Source organism: Pogonomyrmex barbatus, unplaced genomic scaffold (genome assembly GCF_055798465.1).
Source record: "Pogonomyrmex barbatus isolate J1 unplaced genomic scaffold, ASM5579846v1 scaffold1, whole genome shotgun sequence".
Taxonomy (NCBI): Eukaryota; Metazoa; Arthropoda; class Insecta; order Hymenoptera; family Formicidae; genus Pogonomyrmex; species Pogonomyrmex barbatus.
Window position 1 is genome coordinate 19,318,269 of NW_028297098.1, and position 22,849 is coordinate 19,341,117.

Consider the following 22,849-nt stretch of genomic DNA (forward strand, 5'->3'; position numbering starts at 1 on the left):
TATACATATATCAATAATATACAGAACACTATGAATTTAAAGTATATGTATAAAACGATTAGCTTATCTTTCGGAACATTCCAACAGCAATCACAAGTAATTGCATTTTCAAAAAAACTTAAATCTTTTAATGATAATGTTGACAGAGTCAATTTCTCTGATGTGATATGGTTAGATAGATAGATAGATAGAGAGAGAGAAAGAGAGAGAGAGAGAGAAAGACAACAAAATTATATAATTTTACATAAACACACATATGAATCAAAATATATAATTAGTAACACAAAATTATAAATTAAACGCACATGAGATTTTCATTTAATAATAAAAATTATTCAAACATATTGTTATATTCATAATAATATTTTATTATTACAAATATGCTATATTTGATATTATCACATTCGTTGTTTTATTATAGTAATCTTAACACATATTTAAACTACGCTGAATAAATTCGCATTTATTTCATTTCTGAAAAATATCCATCGCCATCTTTCGAATTTCAGACTTAAATTCGCCATCCGTTAGTCGCTCATTTGCTCAATGTACATTCAATGATAGTAACAGTACCTAAAGATTGGTTTGAAGATTATCTTTTATATGTATACCTACAGTCGAATCGTTTTCGAGATATGGTGTCGATTTCGCTCGCGTACTGATTTTGAATTTAAAAGAATTGAGTAGATTTTTGGGGAAAAGGCATAACCGGTAAATGCAAGCAAACAGCAGCTTTTCTCAACATTTATCCTCTGCAAAATCGCGGCTCGTTACTTCAAGAAATTGGCCGAGCCATTTTTCTCCCAAGCGCGTCGGCGCCAGCCAATAGGGTCGCGCGTGCTAGACGGCCATTTTACTTTCGCTACGATCGCACGGAACGACAGCTGTAGAATCTCGATCGGGCTCCACACCATGCAGTCTCAAGGAGAATCGTAAGCAGAAGCCGTTGGGTTCTGGGTCGGCACGTCTGCGGGTGACTCTCTGTCATCCTGCATTTCTGAGTCCTGCCGCAGCGGCACCAGGTGAATCTGTGCGATTTGGCGAACCACGAATCCTGATCGACGAGCAAACGTACACCGCGATGGTTCTAGCGGAGAGAAATTCCGAAAATGTACGAAACGGCCGTAGGTCACGAGGCCCCAGCCCTAATGCACAGACCGAATCATCCAGCGAGGAGGAAGGAGGTACCATCGATTCTCGTCTCGTCATTACCATTGATCCGCAATATTTCGATTTCACAGATTTTGATTACGGAAACGTTTATATTCCACATGACAGATGTTTGAAGATTGCGCAAGGTTTTTAAATCAAAAACTAGCAAACGGTTTCGTCATGCTCTAACATAAAAATCAAAGAAATTCTTCAAACAGCGCGCTCCCCGCCTTTTGTAACTGCTTTTATAATTGCAAATATTCTGTGAATCGCATGAATATTATTTCTTTATATAAATGTTTCTTACAAAAAATATTGATTTGTTAGTAGCCGCAATAATAAGAAATCAAATTAATGCTATTTTTTTAATATGTATATAAAAAATTAGTAATATTCAGTTAAAATGTATAAATAGTATAAATAATGATTAGCATTAAAGTATATAATAAATTTATCTTCTCTTTGACTTATTAATTATCATTCAACTTAGTACAATTAATTTAGTAGAAATACTAAATATTTCCTTTTTCAAGTTCCAGCAGAAAAGATAAGAGTTGGACGAGATTATCAGGTCGTTGTTCCAGAATTTGTTCCTGTTAACGGTACTTTATAATTTTTATAATTTTGAAAATATTAGCTATATTTATGTTATTACTGATATTTAGATATATAATAATACTCAATCTAATATATATTTCAGAACGTCGATTGGATCAGTGTCCTGATAGGGCCTTATTAGTTTGGTCACCTACTACTGATATACCAGATCAGAAACGTAAGCATAGCAAATTTATATAAACCAATTCATTTAACAGATATTGATGATTATTAATGCATTTTATTTTCTCAGTGGACGAATATATTATACTGGCTAAAGAAAAATACGGTTATAATGGAGAACAGGCATTGGGAATGCTATTTTGGCATAAACATAATTTAGAACGTGCGGTCTTGGACCTGGCGAATTTTACTCCATTTCCTGATGAATGGACGGTTGAAGATAAAGTATTGTTTGAACAGGCATTCCAATTTCATGGAAAGAGTTTCCACCGAATTCGGCAAATGGTATGTTGTAATATATTTTATGATATTTAAATTATTAAAATCATTTAATTCTATTTATTTTATATATATAAAATAAACAGAACTATATTATAAAAAAAATAGAGTAAAATGTATGAATTAGTTTGAAACATATGAGTTGTATAATTCATTATAACTCATACTTAATTATATTTTAAAAATTACAGGATATCTTTATAATATAATTTTATAATATATTTGAAGAAATGTTGAAATTTTAAAATCTAATACATTCGGTCAGAATATTTCTAATATTACTGTAATATAACATTAAATAACTTTAAAGTAGTCGTATATAAATATTTTTCATATTTAAATATTTAATATTTTCAAATTTGTACGCATGTAACTTGCATAAATTAAAATTTTAATATTAAATTATATAATAAAGATAAGTTAGAAAAAAAGAGGTATAAATATATATATATCTTGATTATTAAGGGATTTATTTGTAATGATTTTTGTATAGCTACCTGACAAATCTATTGCGAGCCTCGTGAAATACTACTATAGCTGGAAGAAAACGCGAACTAGGACATCATTGATGGACAGGCAAGCACGTAAATTGACGAGCGGTTGCAAAGAAGGCGAGAATGGCAGCGAAAATGGAAGTGAACTCGGTTCCAACACAGATAGCGAATCCGAAGAAAAAGTAAGAATTTTTTGAAGATAATTTAAATAATAAATTTTTATGCATGCTCTTCGTTCTTATATAAATATATCCTTTTTTTCTCCTTTTTTATTAATACTTTAACACACGGGTTAATCTAAAGTGGAAATCCTAAAACAATAATTTAAATGTTAAATGTAATTATAGTAGGCAATGATCCTATCCGTTTTTCGTACGGAATTCTCCATAATATCTAATATATGTATATGTTAATATCTCCTTTCTCCCTTTCCATTTTGTAATAGATATATCTCTTCGTGTATAAGCTTACTGCTTTGGCTGTGTTTCAACCTGATTATATTACAAATGTTATGCTATCATGGCACAAATTGATAATATGAAGATAACTGTTTAAAAACTTGCTATATACGTAATGAAAAAATGTATCCACACGATAATACATTGTATATAATAAATAGGAAGAAGATGCTATTTTGCTATATCTTGCGAATAGTGGCAAAAAGCTAATAAATCGTTATAATAAATATCTTCTAAATGTATACATAGGGCATAAAATTTCTAAATGATAAATTTCCAAATTTTACGATATTCTTTTCATGATATTCTATTCGATCTATCTAAATGTAAAATATAAGCAATAGTTTAGTTGGACATTACATCAGTATGTGAACGTAAATGTGGAACGTTCCAGAAATGGACGATCCACCGCGGAATACGTCGTGGAAAGAACCAAGCTGTGCCAGGAAGCCAAGGCACTGACGCTAAGGCCCCATCCGACTCGGAAAACGCCCCTCAGGTTCAGGTACTCAGCCTAAACCTTACCCACTCGCATACCTAGTATAGTTAGCTTAGCTTTACTACTATTTTGCTATTTTCATTGTATCACGTATATTATTGCTACACTGGCATATATATGTATATGTTCTCTTCTCTTCTCTTGTCAAAATTTCTTATGGTGTTGATCGTGAAATTGATAGGCTGAAACCTTACTGAGGAAATGAAGCAGAAAAATTCGAAATATCGAATCGAGTATTCAGCTGGAATTGCTTTGATATCAATTTCGCTGTGAATTATTACAAGTCGAGCGAATTATAAGAAATACAAAAATAGGTTTGATATTGTAGAGAACAGGACAGACATCACTTTAGTGATTTTTCTTCTAATTTGCTCTTAGTGTTCAAAGATGACAAATAATGATAAATTATAAAGTGGGAATGGGTGGGGGGGTTATCAAAATTTTTGTCTTAAAAGGGTGTTATGTGTTGTAGGGCTCGTGTAGCAACTGTGGCGTTGCATGCCATAGTGTTCGTGCGACGCCCAAAGGACACGCGTGTCATAGCTGCTATCTACATTGGAGGTCAGTGAACGTAACGTAAATCAAATGCCAATGCCAATAATGGCAAATAAATAAATCTTATTTTATACAATTCAATAAGCGTCGGAAAAAGGATATTCATATGAGAAATAAATTAGAATCGTTTCGATGATTCTATTTTTAATTAATAATATTTATTTAATGATACTCTTTTTTTATAGATAACACATATATTTAACCTTACTTAAGCAATTAAAACTTATGAATATCCTTGGAAACTTGCTTACATGTATCTCGCATATTGTTTGAAATTATCCCTTATTAATGATAGTTAGTTTTAGTAATATTAAAATACAGTGATTAGTCTAATGTCCATGTCCTTAAAATCTCTCTACGTTTTCTGATGGTTTAGGCGCACCGGTGTAGCAAGACCGTTAACTTCCATGCCGGGTCGTACGAATAAAAGAAAACCACCCCGGGGTTTGGTTGTGAATCATGATGATTTGGCGGCTTTGGCTGGTCAACCAAATCAAGCCAACAACAGTTTGCAAGCTATCGATACTGAGATCGTTAGCTTAAAACGTCAAGTATGTTAATAAGCAGAAAAGAAAGGCAACACGACGTGTGGATACATTTTTCTTTATTTTTTTATATAGTTATAATGAGTCATAAAAGCATATGCAAACGCTTGCACATTTGAAACTATTAATATATCCTGAAAATATAGTTAGATAATGTGTTGTTTTAATGTGTTCGAAATGAGTTTTCGAAAAAATATAAAGTAGAATAAAATTTCTGAATAACAGATTGCAGACACTCCAATACTTTCATGATCTATATTTGCATATTATCTCTTAAATTAAAATATTAATTATACAATTTACGTATTTATACATAACTTGTTTGTAATGTTACATAATTTATTCACAATCACAGATACAAGCTAACAAACAACAAGTAAGCGCACTAAAGCGAAAAACAACTGATGGTATCGATCATCTACGACCGCCAGAGGTATCAAGTCGTATAAATGCTCGCTGGACAAATGATGAATTGTTGTTAGCCGTTCAAGGCATTAGAAAATATGGAAAAGATTTCGCTGCAATCGCTGAAGTTATCGGAACCAAGACCGAAGCTCATTTGCGATCATTTTTCGTGAACTATCGACGAAGATATAATTTGGATGCAGTTTTAAAGGAATTTGAAGCTGAAAATGGTCCCATTCTTATCGATGATGAAAAAGAAGAAAAGGTATTGAATATGATATATTGTACACATTACTGTGTAACGAATATAAGTTTTATGTCATATATTTTTGTTACATAATATTAAAAAAAAATGCATCGACAAATTCAGGAATATTACTTTGATTAATGCAAAATTTATTTTTTCTTAGTAAAAGTATTATTCGTAATAAAAGAGAAAAGTATTAAAAGTATTAAAAATATTAAAAGTAATAAAAGTATTAAAAGAGAAAATTATGCTATTTATAAATAATATAAAAAATAAAATAATTATTATTATCTATCAAATTTAATTATATACTAAACAAATTAATTCTATATTAATCAAAAGTTTTGATCAAATTTTTAAATTTTTTATATTTTAATCTTTTGTTTAAATTGAATATTATTGATTTAAATTACTAATTCCAATCAAATTCAAATTTTTAGATGGATATTGATCAATCAAATGATATGGCAGAATCATCTCAAAAGGGAAAAACATCCACTGGGCCTGGGCAAGTTGCTAAATAACAAATGAGTATAATTTCAAATACAAAACGAGAAAAGAATAATTGCAGGCTTAATGATAACAATCGATAATAGTATGGAAAGTTAATGAAATTTATCTATTCTTTTCCTTTTTGTTTTTTTATTCAAGAGCATGAAATTAAATCTAAATTTAATTACATCATCATCAAATTGTATGTATGTGAATCATATAAAAGATTATCTAATATTTATTTTGAAATAAATCTACATTTAATAACATTCTTAGTGAGTTTATCTTTTATACCAAAGAGGCTAATTTTTAATCCTCTATTTGTGTATAAAAGATAATATATGTTATTATACATTATGTATAACATATGTTAAAAATATGCCATACATATGTATTATACGTTAAAAAATTAATGTCATGTATTGAAAAATATATGTCATACATATATGTATATCATATATTGAAAAATTTTAATTCTCACTAAGACCATGTTTGCAAAAAACGATATTCAAAGCCGCAAAAGATTTGTTACAATATGCATTGTACATAATATCAGAAAAAAAACTTCTTCGTTTAAGTATAAACTTCAAATATTATTTTCACATATGTTACATATCGGAAATTTATTTTTCATATTTATTATTTGAATATAAGATTTGAATTAATTTGTAAAATGCATGATGATTATATTATAAAATTGATCTCATTTAAAGAGAAAGTTAAGTGCTACAATATATTATCAACAGATATATCACAAGAATATTGTGTGAATATATGTTAAAAGATTTTATAGATTAAGAAATTGTGTGTTAAAACGTTCTGAATTATGAAAAATGTTTTGATATTCAAATGTATTTGTTCTCATCTTTACTATTATTCGTACTATAGACAATTTTGCTAGGCAGTGAAACTTTTTTATATCATTTTCACTGCTTATGTATACTTATATCACTTATGTGCCTTCTAAATTTTATTGCTCATAATTTTGACATTTTTCTTTGCTTCTTTTCCCTTTTGTCGTACATACTAATTATCTATAATTGTAGCTTTTATTCTCTCAAGTTTGTTGGTAGCAACAACAAATACAGGCAATGACTTTAATTTTCAATCACAATTTCTGTATAATTAAAATATTGTAAAAGTAAATATTATATATGATAAGAATATCAAACATTTTAACATTTTTTTCTTATAATCTTACCAATTTTACATAGAGCTTGCACTATTTTTTATGCTGAAAAAAAAATTCAATTACGGACGGTAATAATGTCGCAATATTGACAATCTTTCGCATTATAAGTGTCGGTCCACAATAAGTATTTAATCTTTAAGCCGTAAGAAATTGACTAATCATAATCGAGTATTCTTTTCATATTCGATTATAATTGGTCAATTTCTTACGTCTTAAAGCTTAAATCACCTATTGTGGACCGACACTAATGTGCAGCAGACAGAAAACAGAAGAATATATTTCATATCTATAATATGAAAAGTATAATTTTATAATAGATTGTAATTAAACATTTATAGTCCATTATAAAATTATGCGAAAATATAATTATTATCGTCGTAATTTATTTAAGATGCACGCACATAATGATAAGAAATTGATAAAGAAAAAATATCTTCCAAACGTGAGAATAACGTTATGGTGTTCTTACAACGTATCGGTGTTCTTAAAAACTGATAATGTGAATTGTCATTATAAAAAATGTATGGCATTATAAATGATTACAATGTATATATGCAAAGTTGAACAAGAAAAGCCATTTTCCGGATAAAGGAAAGAGATTCACAGTATCTTTATAAAGAGATAATGCACGCCTTCATATTAACATTTTAATTTCTACATGAAATCTGAGCTTTACTTTATAAATTTATTAAGAACAATTTAAGTAATAATATTAGAACGCACAGTCTATTTTGTAAAATGAATAGCCATTAAGGAATGTTTTTGTGTATAATAAAGAATACACACACACACACACACGCATATATATATATATATACATACACATGCACACATACATATATCTAAAATAAATCAAAATTATTGTATAATATCAATCTCCTTTTTAGAAATATAGCGGTGTGTGAATCAACACAGTAGCACTCAGCACATTTCTCTTGCAAGGAAATTTATATAAAGTTTTATTTTTTATTTTCTGGAAATTTTAAAATAACCTTTAATTCTGAAGATATTAAACTGTTCTTATATATGTTACACATTTTGTGTCTATTCTATTCTGATATAAACTATAAAATAAAATTACTTATCATAAAATGAGATTAAAATTTTGATATAACAATACTTGTTAATGAATAATTAATTTCTTTTACAAAATATCTCTGCATTATACACGAGGATTGTATAACAGTTCCAAAAATATGAATACTTTATCTTGAAATTTTAACAATTGATAACAATCAAAGAAAATAAAATATAAAAACTACTATAAGTACGACGCATATAGATAATAAATCCATTTATAAATTTTTTTACTATACATTAATGCATATGTTCTATTGCCTCTTTTGCAATGTATTTATTAACATCCTAATCATGGATTTTTCACTGAGTTTCAATGAAATATATCTATTAGAATTTTATTGTTATATGTTCAAAAAAGGATGAAAATTGATTATTATCATACATATATTTTTCACAATAAGCTAATAATTAAGTAGTTAAACTATATAATGCATAAATCTAAATTTAGCAATATTATAGATAGACGATGATTCATATAAAATTTAGATTTAAATATGGTAATAGTAATAATAAAAAAATTATTAAATATCCATATGTAATAATTAAGGGATATATTATTAAATTATATATTAGCAGATTGGAACATGCATTTGTGCGAATATATGTATGCATGTACGGATGATTAAATATAAGGATGAATGACTTGTATGCTAATCTTTATATGTTCAAGAGTCGGTTGATTAAATAATTCAAACAGGATCAGTCCCTAAGTGGAAATAAATCTTCTCACTATATATATATATATATATATATATATATATATATATATACACTCTCTCTCTCTCTCTCTATATATATATATATATATATATATATATATATATACATAGAGAGAGAGAGAGAGAGAGAGGAGGGAGGGAGGAAGTTTTAATGATGAAATTTGCGTTCACTAATAGTGACATATCACGCAAACACGACAGATCTTGCCAATAGATTAAAACAATGATATAAGAACGGAACACCATTCGTATAGTAAAGTAAAGCAGTGTTAACAAAAAATAATTATATATATATATATATATATATATATATTCTGTAGAATTATACAGATAAATTATTACTCAATATACGAGGGCGCGCATTATCATTGAAGAAAGAAAGAATTTACTGTCCCCTAAATTAAATTCATCCGCACCAATGTGTGAAACGTTTTATAAAACATTAATGCATATACCACGTTTTATTTATTTTCACATTAAATATAACATTATTTTTATATAATATTTTTAATGTATTCGTGCATAATACTTTCTTTCGAAGTTTTATCAAAACAATTTAAGCAGTTATGTCAGTATATCGCTAAGAGATATTGCACTATACGATTTTTTTTTTTATATAAAATGTGTACGCAAATTTCTTTAAATATAAGAATTTTTTTTGTATGTAAGAAAAAATGAGAATTAAATTCCAACTAAATCAATTAAATTTCTATTGGATATGACATACTTGCAATTATTAGAGACAATTCAATTCAATTCAATTCAAACATGATTAATGTAATAAGGTAAAAATCCTCTATTTCATGTAATGCGGATATTTACAAAGAAATTTAAATTATTCGTCATTAAATCTAAGCTATTATAATGTATATATATTGACGTGGCGATCAAGAGGATAAAAAAGCCGCATGATATAATGTGTATATGTATAAAGAGCGATAAAATCTATATTTATACATATTCTTTGGAATATGTATATGGTACATTTGGCTGGCTAAGAAATTGTACACATGTAATTATACAAAATTAAATATATCTTGCGCCTTGAAAGTTATATAACAACTATTACATTTTGCAAAATTTAGTTAGGAGCAATCGTCGATTCTTTTGTCTGAAAACATTATTTTCCTCTTTATTTGGAAATTTATAATAAATAATATGGTTTTTGTTTTATTAATAGCAGCTGTGCAATTAGAGATGATGAAAGCTTTCGTTATTTCCTTTCTTCCTGTAAATACTTGAGAGAAAGCTCCTTGATTTGTTTTAGAAGATTTACTAATTACGAATTGAAAGCATTGACGTCGTGTAAATATTTGAAAAAGTTGGATTTGAAAGACATGCCATCTCTCACAGTCGATTTCTGACTGAGATGATATTTCACAAAATAATAAAAATTTTCACAATTGATTCGAAGCTGGGTTTCTGCCATGACGTACACCCTCCTTTCTATTTAAAATTGTGTTTTATATATAAAGTCAATTCCTAAACCTATGATGCAGAAGGGCAATCTATTTCTTTGATGATCACACGTGGATATATTTATCGTCATTGTTCAATTAAATAATTGAGAATGTTATCACATCAGTCACATTATCAGTGAAGTTGATCCACTAGTTTGAGATAATACATGTCAATTTTTCACGCATAGACTGATTTATCTCATTATTTTATATATAAAAAATATTAATATAAAATAACTGAAAAATAAATGTCAAGATATTTCATATTAATATCTCAGACAAAATATAAAATATCTCCTAAACTCCTAATAATTCTTTTACACAGAACTTAATTATAATTTTATAATTAATATAATATACATTAATGCCTTTGATGTAACATATCATTTACAGTCAATTGTACAATACAAGAATTGGAAATTGACATATCACAAAATCAAAAATGAAAAGCTAATAGTCATTCGCGAAACTTCAAACCGATAAAACTTATATGACTTGTAAAATAATTTTCTTTTATTCATTACAAAGAAAAATATTCCAATTTTTATTATATTGAAGTATTCATCATCATCATCATCATCATCGTCATCATCATCATCATCATCATCATCATCATCATCATCAGCATCATCATCATCATCATCATCATCATCATCATCATCATCATCATCATCATCATCATCATCATCATCATCATCATCATCATTATCATCATTATCATCATCATCATCAAATATTCTCTGTGTGATCATGACACAGAGAGTTATACGTCTGCTTTCCATGCCAAAGATCCAGGTTCAAATCCGATCGCGTCAAATAAAATAAAATAAAAATAAAATAAACAAAAATAAAAAATATGTGATTTTATTCGTTGCTTATATATGGATATATTTGATGTCTGCTTGCTTATTAAGTAATAGAATTTAAAAATATTATCACAATCAGTCAGATTTGATCCACTGTAATTTGAGACAATGTGTGACGCGACAATTGACACGTATTCATTATGAGAGATTGGCGTAATTTTCCCAAGTAAAAGAAAGGAGGGGATATACGGCCTTGAAAAATCAGTCGTGAAATTTTTATTATTTTGCAAAAAATATTATCTCAAACATTTTATTATTAATTATTAAGATATGTGATAATATTTATCGCAATATCCTAATTTAGAACAATACGTCTTTTTTCAGCCAAGATAAATAATAAACAATACAATATAAAACATACATAATATGTATATATATATGTATATATTGAGAGAGCACATACACAACACACACCCCACACACACACACACACACACACACACACACACACACACACACACACACAAAACTTCATCACTGGTATTCCAGAGAGATGGCCTTATTCTCTCAATGAATGCGGAAACTGCAGTAGTGATATCCTGGCTAATAATATTAAAAATCTTCCTGGAAGCAGCAGGAGGAATTGCGCAAAGCACGAATCGAGCCCCCAATAAATCCATTTATTTCTCATATTTTCTTTCAAAAATACAATCCAGAAATCTGTTAGTCGATAAACTAGTAAAAAATATATATAAAAAAATATATATAATTTTTTAATCTCTTTATCATATAATTATTCCATATTAAACTTATCTCTACTTACCAATCATCTCGAATCTGCAATAATCTTATATTAATCATTAATTCAATCTTATTTCGATTAGATTATGGGTTATCATTAATACAAATGAGGACTTATACGAAAAATCACCTCTGACAGACTAATAATTTTTTTTATAAATTTGAAATATACTTTATTAATCTATATCAATCTCATATGAAAAAAGCTTCGATGTTTAAAAACTTTTGATATAACTGATGAATTCGTATTTTACAATTTAAAAATTGGGAAATTAATAAATGAGAATTGTACTATTTCCATTGTCGAACAATAAGATCTCGCTTCCGTACTATATAATCAATCTCTCTTAAATATAAAATTATTCGCAGATCATTATAATTAAAACCAGCTTGTTCTTGTAAATTCCTGAAACGTTTCGCTTGTATTGCGCGTATAACGTTCAAAGAATTTTCGCGGATACTGCGATCATCATCCGAAGGGTTATAAAGGAAACACATATTCAAAAACTTTGATTCCTCCTTATAAAAAATATTATCGTGATGAAACGGATTCTCGATCGTCATGTTAAGATCGATGTCTCGAATACCACATGTAAAATATTGTATAAAATCTACACTATCATCATTAGCGACAGTGATATCATGAAGACAAATGACATGCAACAAGAGCTGTTGATATATCATCTCCTCATGTTGCAATCGATGCATGAAATCGATGTATTCGCAAAACACATGCATTTGCAACGATGTCGATACGATTTCGCGTATCTCGTCGATCTCATCTTTCAGCAAAATCAAACAGCATCGCATAATTGTTAATCTATTATTGTCCTTCAATTGTGCAAAACGATACAGAACAAGTTCGATATATTCTGCCGCCGTCAATCTTACAGATTGCATCTCATGCATGCATATATTGGAAATATACAATAATACTCCATTTATCAACGTCTCGCACTTAGAATATGCCAAAATCAATGAATTTTTCACGCGAATTATGTTTGAATTCGCGACTGTTATTTCCATCTTATTAAATTTTTCTATTATATTATCGAATTCCAACTCATTAGTCTTCAAAGTGTGCTTTATAGTTCTTAGCGTAAACATTATTATTTCGTCAAGAAGTAATTGAGGGCAATCGCTGCTTGTCGCTATCAAGTATTTGAGAATAAATTCTAATAACGGAACGCAATATGACAAGTGATTTAAAAATTCGATACTTTGCTCAATACAATTTGAATTCAGAATATCACGTATTATTACTTGCTCGAAATTGTTCAATTTTGATCCATTTTCAATTAAAGATTTAAAATGTGCCGCATATAATTGCCCCCAATATCTAACGAACTGAAAAAACCCTGGTTGAATTTTCTGTGATGGTGCTATACATTCAATTATCGATAAATTGTGATGGAAAAAAGATTCATCTACGAAATGTATATCAGAATATGATTCCTCAAAAAACAATATTTCCAATATATAACATGGTTGTATTATTTTTCTATGTTCAAGCATATCATTCCATGTCTCTATTACATCGAGGTATCGATTTCTTTCAGAATTCCCGGTCCGGCGGATTTTGCCATAATCTTTCGTTATTTCATAAGAGAGATATATATTACTAGTTTCGTAAATGTATTTATCTCTTAAATATCTACAAGTTAATAAACATCCATGCGAAATATTAACGTCGCGGCTTAAAAAAATTTCCTTCTGGATTGCATTTATCTCCGAATCGATGCTATTGAAAGGCGTGAGAGCCGTATATGCTTTCGCAGCCAATTGTCTGATATATATCATCGGATTTCCAAGGAGAATGAGCAATAGACATTTGACTTTCATCATGAATGCCTTCGCAGGATAATCGACGAGATCGCAACCACTCGTTGACAGCTTAGACAACACTATTAATATATGCACAATGCTCGAATAAGAACGTAATGCCGCGCTCGAAGTTCCACGTATCCTCAAGACGTCTCGGAGTTGTTCCCACATGTGACTCGACAGTGTCGGATAATGTGTGACAAAATGATTGACAGAATATCCACTACCGAAGTCTAACGATCCGCCTCTCCTGGAGCATTGACCCACCAATCTTGGTACCACCGCACCGTACAGTTGCAAACTCGCGTTTCTGCATCATAATAATTGAAGAGCAAATTAACACACACACACACACACACACACACACACACACACACACACACACACACACACACACACACACACACACACACCATATATATATATATATATATATATATATATCCGATATAGAATATATAAAGAAATATTAAATTAAGGATAGCATTATGTTGCTTCACCTTACGATCCAAACATCGGATTTCATGTACTCAAAACATGTTAAACAAATGTCCTCCATATACGGAACTAATTGAGCGTGTATCTCTTTGTCGACTACTAACGCACGCAGAAAGTGCAAGCGTTTTGCCCATGGTGAGTCTTGTCCAGTTTCTACATTTCTAATAGCCACTACCGAAAAGTTTTTCAGTGACCGCAATAACATCTGTACCGCAAAATGCACTATAGGACGATCTTTCCGGTTATCACCAATGACTAATCTATGAAACATAATTGATAATCCAGCACCTCGTCGTGTTAAATGTAATGATTTTCCCGTATCTTCCTCTAACAAACACATTAGATATGTTTTTGGTAGCTCGGAGTATTCTTTCTTGTCATACAAATATCTAAAACAATTTTTTATTAAAAAATAATTTTTAAGTTATATTAATTGTTATAGAAAATAACTTGATTTAATTGTGATTATAAGTTATTTCTACTTCGAGTTTCGAAAATAATTATACTAACAATATACTCATTATATAACTTTTATATATTATTAGTACATTAATATTTCTAGATTGTTCTACTTATTATACATTTTATTTAGTATACATCGTATTGAGTAAAATTTTATTAAAATATAATTACTTGGACAAATGTGCAATTGCTACACCAGCAGATTCCACAACGCCTTTATGTCGACATTTCAATAGTATTGTAACAATAATATCCATAGAACATTGCACTTGTGCACTAGAATGCATCAATATTCCGATTTCACTAACAATTTCACATGATATCTACACAAAAGTTAAATTTGTTTAATTAAATTATATCTTATATTTATTTTATTGTATTAAACTAATAATGACAAAATTGTATATTATACTTTTAAGGACATCCAGATACACGAAATAAGCACTTGATGCGCCGGCGATAATTGCAAATCATCATAATCAAAATCCTCTATTTCACTGGCTTTTATCTTTTCATCAATAGCCAATCCCATTTCCGCAAACGAAGACGAATAAACTAAACACAAAATCATTTTACATAAATTAAATTAATTAATTTTTATTATAATAAAAATATAATAATATCAATAAAATTATTAATTTTAATCAGATAATCTTATTAGTCAACAATTTCTTCTGTAATTATTGTTAATAATTATAAATATATTATCACTGATAGATTATTAATAATCTAATAAATTTAATAGATATATTTTAATAATCAACTCAACATTAATACCTGTATTTGATACTTTTGTCGAAAACATAGATAAAAAAAAATTAACAGCATCTTTCAAAAGATCGAGTATTTTTTCCGTAAATTGTGATGATAAAATGTAATTTTCTGGACCATTGCGAAAAGCAACTGTCAATAAAGCAGTCAATACACCATAAAATGGTTTATTCTGAACAATGGCTTTCAAAATGTCGTTTTTCATCTGTGCTAATTGACATTTAGCTTTGTTCAATAGAAATTCTGAATAATTTGAGTAAGCGAGAATATTGTCGTGCTTGTTGTCAGAAAATATTATAATTTCATCTTTATGAATCTCGCTCAAAGACAACCAATGTGCCATTATCTTTATGAGAATTGCTCCGCTTTCAATTTTGTAAAATTTGGACGAATTGCAATGTTCCCACGCGCACTTGTACAGTATCTAAAATTAGAATTTTTCTAATATAACTTATTATACATTCATTAAAAAGAAATTCTTTATAAAAATACAGAGATTATAATCTTTGCTCAATTTTAAATCGACTTTTTTTCTGAATAAAAATATAATGTTAATGGATTTCAATTTATAAAAAAAAAAGGTTGTAATAAGTCTTTATATATCAACTCTGTTAGATAAAGATAAATGACGACTTCTTATTCTAAATTAAATTTTATTCAAATATTATCATAAAAAAGACTTAAAACTTAATAATTATCAAGATTCAAAATATTAGAAAAGTATTAATTATGAAAAAAATTTAATGATACTTTTGATATAAAAAAGATTGTGCTGGACAAAGAACTTTTTAATTTGTCAGCCTTCTTCCCTTAATTTTCGTAGATATATGTGTGTGTGTGTGTGTGTGTGTGTGTGTGTGTGTGTGTGTGTGTGTGTGTGTGTGTGTGTGTGTGTGTGGTGTAAATATATAAATATTAAATATAAATATATATATATATATATATATATATATATATATATATATTTAAGCGCAAAAGGTTTAAAAATAAAAATTTAATTATGGCAAGCTTCTTACGCGTTTTTCCATAGTCACCAAAGCATCCTTCTCAAAATATTCTAGGATAAGAGTGGCAGCTAGTTGTCTAACATCGAGTGCAGAATCCAGTACGAGTCTCAATAATAGGAACAAAGTCTCCTTATTAGTAAATGGCCAACTATTAGTGGTTTTTAAGTATTTTTCGATCACTGTGACATAGCGAAGACATTCCTTATGAGTATAACTCTTGTGCAAATTCTCATTCGTGAAAGAGAGTAAGGTCTCGTACAAGTTTAAAGCAAGTATTTTACGTTGATAACACGAGCCTATTTCGAAACAATCCAGAAAATATTCATGCACCCAATTCATGAACTCAGAAATAAATTGTATACAATCAGTATTAATTGCTTTTAAGATATTTGAGCATAAAATTCTGAAATATTTTATTATCCCTTCTCTCATGAGAATGGTTGCAGTATTAGCATTATACCATAGAAATTGTTTTATCAGAAAAAATGGATCTATTTTATTAATGCCGATCAGATCAGCGGCGCAGTAACAAAGTACAGCGAAAGCATTCAATCGTATGATTTCTTCTTTATCATTTATGTAATGATCGATTTCGTGCATTTGCGGCAGCTCCATATGTAATTTAGCAGCCACTCTTTGTAAGTGCGAACGAAAAAAGTATCCCTGTGAATCATCACATAATTCCCACAAAAATGGCAGGATTTCTCTGTACATTTCAATAGTCGGTTCAAGCCAATATTTAAATAATGATTGAAGAGCATCGTGATTCTCACTGTAAAAAGAGATTTGCCATTATATCATACAAATTGTTAAATTATAAAATATATTCTTCGCATAAAGAAAAAAAAAACATTAAATTGCGAATAATATATCACAAAGAAATTTTAAATTTTACAGTTTTCGAGAATATAATTTTTGTCTAAGAAATGAAAAAAGTAAATTAAGAGATTATTAATTATTATTAATTTATTATTAGAAAAAGTTGCAGAGAATTATTAAACTTACTGCTCTCCCAATTCCCAACGATGAATAATAAATTTCATAATTTCTCCGAACATGTTTTTCCATTCAGCTTCGCTTAATTTTCTTAAGATTACTAGATAAAGTTTTGTCCCGCCACAACGTAAAAAATTACTCGTTAAGCTAGTGCATAAATGAAGTAAAAAATCTTTCATAATTTCAACTTCTATGTCCCGTACATGAAAAATTTCTGCTAGAATAATATATTTTGTTTCATTTTGCCATGACATGTCTTTAAGACACAACCGGCATATACGATCCATAAATGTTTCCTTATATTTATATGACATTATTCGGAGATACGTGTTGAAAATTTGTGCATTTTGCTTGCATACATCATTCAGTGCATTGGACCAATTGGAGAATATGATAGCCTCTAATTTTCGTTCCAAGATACAATTGCTATCGTTCCAAAAGCGCGCGTCATATGTATTGTTCAATCTCTTCAACCATATAGATAATACCTTGTATGCGAAATAAGAATATCTTGTATATTTCATACAATTTCTATATATTATATCAAACATAATTAAAAGAGCGTCATATTCAAAACATATTTCAGGACTATTTTTTTTATTCATCTGCAGATATCCATAAGCATTCAGTAATTTGAATAATTCGAGATCGGAAACGGTGTACTGCTTCTCGAGAAAATACAAATTATGCGAATCCAATTTTTGAAAATATACTATGATGTCTTTGAAAGAGTTCAAATCGCATTGCGCAGAAAGCAATGCGTAAAATGCATGGCACGCTAAAAGAATGCGTTCGTTTCCCATTTCAGAACTGTTACTGATTATCTTTATAATATGCGCTAGAATCGTTTGCCATTCTTTCACGTTTTCGCCCATAGGATCGTGTAAAGGCGCGATACTTATCAATTTCTGGAAAAGGGGACAATTTATTAAAGCAAATGTAAAATACTAAACATTCAAATAATAAAGAGAATACTAACTCGAAAAATCGGTACATCATTTTCAGAGTTTTGCAATTCGTTGAATATATCCTGTGGTCCCATTTTTTTCATGAAGTTCCTGCTATTTTTCGTATAATAAAGATAATTTAATGTTTCTTCCGTGAGATCTTTATTGCAATATATCGGACAATATTAAAATAATATTTTTAATTGAATAAACTTTTATTCGCCATTTGTAAGTCAAGAACTTGGCTCTTTTCATCACACTGCTTCAACAAATTGGATTTTTTGGAACTTTGCATCCCACCATCGAGACGACATATCCTGCAAGTAAGGCAAATAATAACATTCTCAGGAAACATTAATTAAGCAAAAAAGAAAGAAAAAAAGAAAAGCCGATTTGAAAAAGTAATCAAGTTATAATTAAGACCGCAAAATAAAAGCTGTGTGACGCGAGAAAAATTTAAAAATCTTTTATAAAAATATTAATAGTTAAAGTATAGTGTAAAAGCCTGCGATCGGAACAACTACTAGATTAGAGTTTAGTATATTCGAGATTATATTCTGATACGTAAAAATCTGAGAGAAAACGAACGACTTCAGAGCTCCTATAAAATACTGGTTAAGGATAAGAGAATGTTGCAATAAAAATCATAATCTTGTTATTTTTAAGCATCTTATTTATTACAATTCAACAGATAAAAGACAATAATGTAAAGTCAAAAAAAAATTCGTATGAATAATGTATGAAATTAATTTGTTTAATAGTTAATATTGATAGTTCATGAATTGCTATGAATGTAATACAATCGATAAATTAGTATTTTATGTTTCTTTTGACTCTTCAGGAACGTACTCTCCCTGCTCTATTTGCTCTTTGAACTTCAAGTAATCTCTCTTACGATCAAAGTGTTTCACCTGCGTAACAGTTGCATAGAAAACTTGTTAGATAATAAAAAAAAGTTCTAGTTTTTATCAATATTAAAAATACACGAAATTTATAAAAATTCTTTAAAAATGTCGTCAAGGGATATTATTTGTAACACTTACCCATTGAGATGGGCAGAATTTTTCATATTGTTTCCTAAATTCCATACATTCTGCTTCAGATTTGTTTTTGTCAAGGCATTGCCAATATTCATCTCTACGACTCCAGCAATTCAGACGATCTTCTTTGTTTGGAAAAGACATTCTGTAATATAAGAATATAAAAAAATATTAAACATATGTTCATCATTTTTCATATTATTACTTATCTTGTAACTACATCTTAGTTTTTGTTTATATAAAAATGTATGTATATAATAAATTTAGACACTACTAATTATAAACATATATTTTTATATGTATAATATATATGTTTAATATAAATAATTTGAATTAATTTTCACTAGTAATTTTAAATACTATTTCAACACTAATTTTGTGATAACAGATAACATGTGATAATTTAATAATAATAGACATAATAATTAATATAATAATTACATATAATAATTGTGTAGTTATAAGAGCAATGTGACACTCAATTAAGAAAATTCAATATACTTACCTATAATATTTATTCTTTGTACTAAAGCAATTCTAGCAAAAATTCACTCACTCACTTTTAAATTACTAGAGTTAATGCTCAACAAAATGTAAAGTTGTAAAATAAAATATAATAAAAACAAACTATTTAATTATTTCAAACAATTTATCTCAAATATAACAAAACTTTAACAATATAAATATAAATTTTTATAAAAAATATTTTTATAAAGAAAATACCTTTAAAATTTTAATAAAAAATAATCAATTAACACTTTCCTAAATGTAAATAATATTGAAATTTAAAACACATTAAATAAGTTTTTCAGTAATATTTCATTTTTAATTTAAATATAAATAAAAAATTATTTATTTAGTATTGTTTATTCTTATAAGAAAAAATTATAAATGAAAAATATAAATATAATGTTAAATATCGAAAAAATATCCTAATATTTACAATCCAATATATAAAAAAAATCCAAATTAGTAAAAATTATATCTCATATGTGCTTATTTCAATATTTTTAAAATTAAATTATACAACAGTAAATATTGTATATGTAATGAAATCCAAAAATTTAGAAAATAAATAAATAAATACAGCATACATTTCGTTAAGGAGGTCACATAGATTCTCGTTACTATTGCTCACTAACGAGCTCTCTAGTAAAGTGAACTTAAAATTTATTTTTGATCGTGCAAAAATAGATTTTCGAAAGCACGTATCATGATCCGCGATTACGTAATTTTAACTTCAAAAGAAAAATTACACAAACTTAGTAAAAAAAATTAAAAATTATAAGTGTAAATTATAAGTGTCATTATATTAATCCGATTATAGATAAAAAATATTTAGGAAAAGGTAAACTCATTTTTTATCATATATAGTACGCGTATAACCTTAAAATTTTTTCTCAAATATTACGCAATTTTGGCAGATTCATTCGAACATTGTAACATGTTACATATAGAATGATTTTCCTTTTCTTGGAAAAAACATACTAATATGCAAATTTACTGAACACGTGCTCGTAAATATTTAAACTTACAGATCGTGAAAGTTCAACTAACCTGAACCTTAATCGTACTAACGACGTGAGAAATAACAATATTTCGTGCTATCTCGCTATAAAGCAATCATTTATTTCCTTTTGTTTAGTTCTGCGATTCAATTTAAGTAGAGAATTAATATTCGCTATACTGTCAATGATTCCTAATCAGAAACCACTTGTCATTCATTGGGCCGGTTTCATTCGGCCTGCATGATCTAACCTGTATAATCTATCTCATTTGTATAAATTTTATTCCTTCTTTTGTAAGTAACAACATAAGATTTTTGATAATTGTTTGACAATGCATTTTGACGTTAAATTTAAAATTATGAATTTAGGGAATTAAGGAGAGATAATTAACGCATGAGATTAAAGGAGTAATCAGATCCGTTTTCCAATTATACTTTCTATACTTTTATATACTTACATTGGCTGCGTTCAGCAGAGAAAGCAGATCAGTGAGCGCTCAGTGATTTTTCAATATGATTTTTCTATTGGTCCTTGCCTTTAGATCTTCGTTGAATGTAAGTGTAGAAACCAATCATAATAAAGAATCACTAAACGCTCACTGATCTGCTTTCTCTGCTGAACGCAGCCATTAGTATGTTCCTTTTGTGCTTTCATATCGTGAACATGTGTTCGCTTGAGAATGTTCGTTTATTCATTGGCTACGTTTAGCAGAAAAAGCAGCTTTGCAACTGTGTAAAGTCCTTTAATACGATTGGTTTATACATTTAGATCCATGAGGAGATCCAATCCTATCATAGATTTTTACAATAGTTGCAAAGCTGCTTTCTCTGCTGAATGCAGCCATTGGACATATTAAAATATTAAAAGTACGCTTTATGAGGGAACCGAGACTTTACATATATGCATGTGTACGAATAAGTCAAGTAGATGCGAACTTAATCTGTGCGAACGTATTCAGAAGTCATCATGGACCCTGATCTGTTGTTATTAATAATATGGAAGCGATGGCAAAAGTGGAAGAAGATGAAACAATCTTAACAACATAAAATTAGACGAGATAATATATTAAAATTGTTTGGAATATGGAAACTGATGATATACCAACAGGAAAAAGCTCATCATAGAATGTAGGTGCATTCGATATTCGCGAAAGATTATTACAAGGTGACAATCTGACAATCAAGTAAAGAAATGGAATTTGAAGATTACGAAATGTTCTATAATTATTGTAGAATGTCTATAGAAATGTTCAATCAGTTGTTAGATATTGTTGGGCCACGCATTAAAAAACATTATAAATTAATTATATATATATATATATTTATTTATTATTAATTAATTCGATATGAAGCTATTTAATTAATTATTATTATATTAATTAATTAACTTACTCTGATTTGATCTTTATTTATTTTGCTGAAAAGTTCTAATTATTCTGATTATTCTCTATATGTGTGTGTTTCTTCCAAAAAAAAAATTAGATTAGCGTAATAATAATAGCATAAACAGCATAAAGTAACTAGATGGAATCTGATGTTCAAGTGAAACGATGTGATTGGCGCAAGTTACGCTTACGCAAGTTACGCCGCATGTGACGGCACCCTTAGAGAACAATTGTGTTTCTGACTGCACCAATTAATTTCAATTAAATATTTGATATTCCGATAGGTGATCCACTGAAAAATTCCCAAACACTATTCGATAAATGGATGTAAGATCGAAATGTTTTGCGTAGGAGAATATGCGTAACATTTCTGATTGGCTATTATATTCATATGATATATGATGTTTTCCTTATGTATGCTCCACATGAACTACATGGGATCAATTAT

At 28.5% G+C, this 22,849-nt stretch overlaps 3 protein-coding genes across 9 annotated transcripts; 1 reads left to right on the top strand and 2 right to left on the bottom strand.

Annotated features, from left to right (window-relative positions):
• The first annotated feature begins 612 nt into the window (after positions 1–612).
• CoRest (REST corepressor) lies at positions 613–7,077 on the top strand. 2 transcript variants are annotated; one of them, XM_011635904.2, is made up of 10 exons: positions 614–1,184; positions 1,686–1,754; positions 1,853–1,927; positions 2,003–2,217; positions 2,705–2,887; positions 3,558–3,668; positions 4,135–4,223; positions 4,594–4,768; positions 5,118–5,432; positions 5,855–7,077. In XM_011635904.2, the coding sequence occupies exons 1-10, from the start codon at positions 1,082–1,084 to the stop codon at positions 5,936–5,938; spliced, it is 1,419 nt and encodes a 472-aa protein (XP_011634206.2). In that variant the 5' UTR covers positions 614–1,081; the 3' UTR covers positions 5,939–7,077. The 2 variants fall into 2 exon arrangements, with proteins under 2 accessions (XP_011634207.2, XP_011634206.2); XM_011635905.2 differs by lacking the exon at positions 3,558–3,668 and having other exon boundaries at positions 613–1,184.
• Positions 7,078–12,111: 5,034 nt separating this feature from the next.
• LOC105425268 (uncharacterized) lies at positions 12,112–21,574 on the bottom strand. 3 transcript variants are annotated; one of them, XM_089070297.1, is made up of 9 exons: positions 21,475–21,574; positions 18,502–18,786; positions 17,532–18,430; positions 16,536–17,298; positions 15,526–15,943; positions 15,161–15,303; positions 14,920–15,071; positions 14,289–14,675; positions 12,112–14,098 (listed from the first exon to the last, which is right to left on the bottom strand). In XM_089070297.1, the coding sequence occupies exons 2-9, from the start codon at positions 18,571–18,573 to the stop codon at positions 12,256–12,258; spliced, it is 4,677 nt and encodes a 1,558-aa protein (XP_088926423.1). In that variant the 5' UTR covers positions 18,574–18,786; positions 21,475–21,574; the 3' UTR covers positions 12,112–12,255. The 3 variants fall into 3 exon arrangements, with proteins under 3 accessions (XP_088926423.1, XP_088941760.1, XP_088941751.1); XM_089085634.1 differs by lacking the exon at positions 21,475–21,574 and adding an exon at positions 21,067–21,204; XM_089085625.1 differs by lacking the exon at positions 21,475–21,574 and adding an exon at positions 19,513–19,654.
• On the bottom strand, positions 19,122–21,611 carry LOC105425224 (cytochrome c oxidase assembly factor 6 homolog). Of its 4 annotated transcripts, none has more exons than XM_011635900.3 (3): positions 21,475–21,611; positions 19,513–19,654; positions 19,122–19,380 (listed from the first exon to the last, which is right to left on the bottom strand). In XM_011635900.3, the coding sequence occupies exons 2-3, from the start codon at positions 19,651–19,653 to the stop codon at positions 19,288–19,290; spliced, it is 234 nt and encodes a 77-aa protein (XP_011634202.1). In that variant the 5' UTR covers position 19,654; positions 21,475–21,611; the 3' UTR covers positions 19,122–19,287. The 4 variants fall into 4 exon arrangements, with proteins under 4 accessions (XP_011634202.1, XP_011634198.1, XP_011634200.1 ...); XM_011635896.2 differs by lacking the exon at positions 21,475–21,611 and adding an exon at positions 21,067–21,208; XM_011635898.3 differs by lacking the exon at positions 21,475–21,611 and adding an exon at positions 20,604–21,041.
• Between the last annotated feature and the right edge of the window lie 1,238 nt (positions 21,612–22,849).

What these genes read in the sequence shown, in the direction of transcription:
- LOC105425224 (XM_011635900.3), bottom strand. Translation starts at nt 19,653, where the DNA reads ATGTCTTTTCCAAACAAAGAAGATCGTCTGAATTGCTGGAGTCGTAGA. An exon ending in AATTCTGCCCATCTCAATGG is followed by an intron (nt 19,381 to 19,512) that starts GTAAGTGTTACA and finishes ACTGTTACGCAG; the next exon opens with GTGAAACACTTTGATCGTAA.
- LOC105425268 (XM_089070297.1), bottom strand. Translation starts at nt 18,573, where the DNA reads ATGAAAAAAATGGGACCACAGGATATATTCAACGAATTGCAAAACTCT. An exon ending in CGTTGGGAATTGGGAGAGCA is followed by an intron (nt 17,299 to 17,531) that starts GTAAGTTTAATA and finishes CTCTTTTTACAG; the next exon opens with TGAGAATCACGATGCTCTTC. An exon ending in GACAAAAGTATCAAATACAG is followed by an intron (nt 15,304 to 15,525) that starts GTATTAATGTTG and finishes TTTTGTGTTTAG; the next exon opens with TTTATTCGTCTTCGTTTGCG.
- CoRest (XM_011635904.2), top strand. Translation starts at nt 1,082, where the DNA reads ATGGTTCTAGCGGAGAGAAATTCCGAAAATGTACGAAACGGCCGTAGG. An exon ending in TGATATACCAGATCAGAAAC is followed by an intron (nt 1,928 to 2,002) that starts GTAAGCATAGCA and finishes TTATTTTCTCAG; the next exon opens with TGGACGAATATATTATACTG. An exon ending in AAAACGCCCCTCAGGTTCAG is followed by an intron (nt 3,669 to 4,134) that starts GTACTCAGCCTA and finishes TATGTGTTGTAG; the next exon opens with GGCTCGTGTAGCAACTGTGG.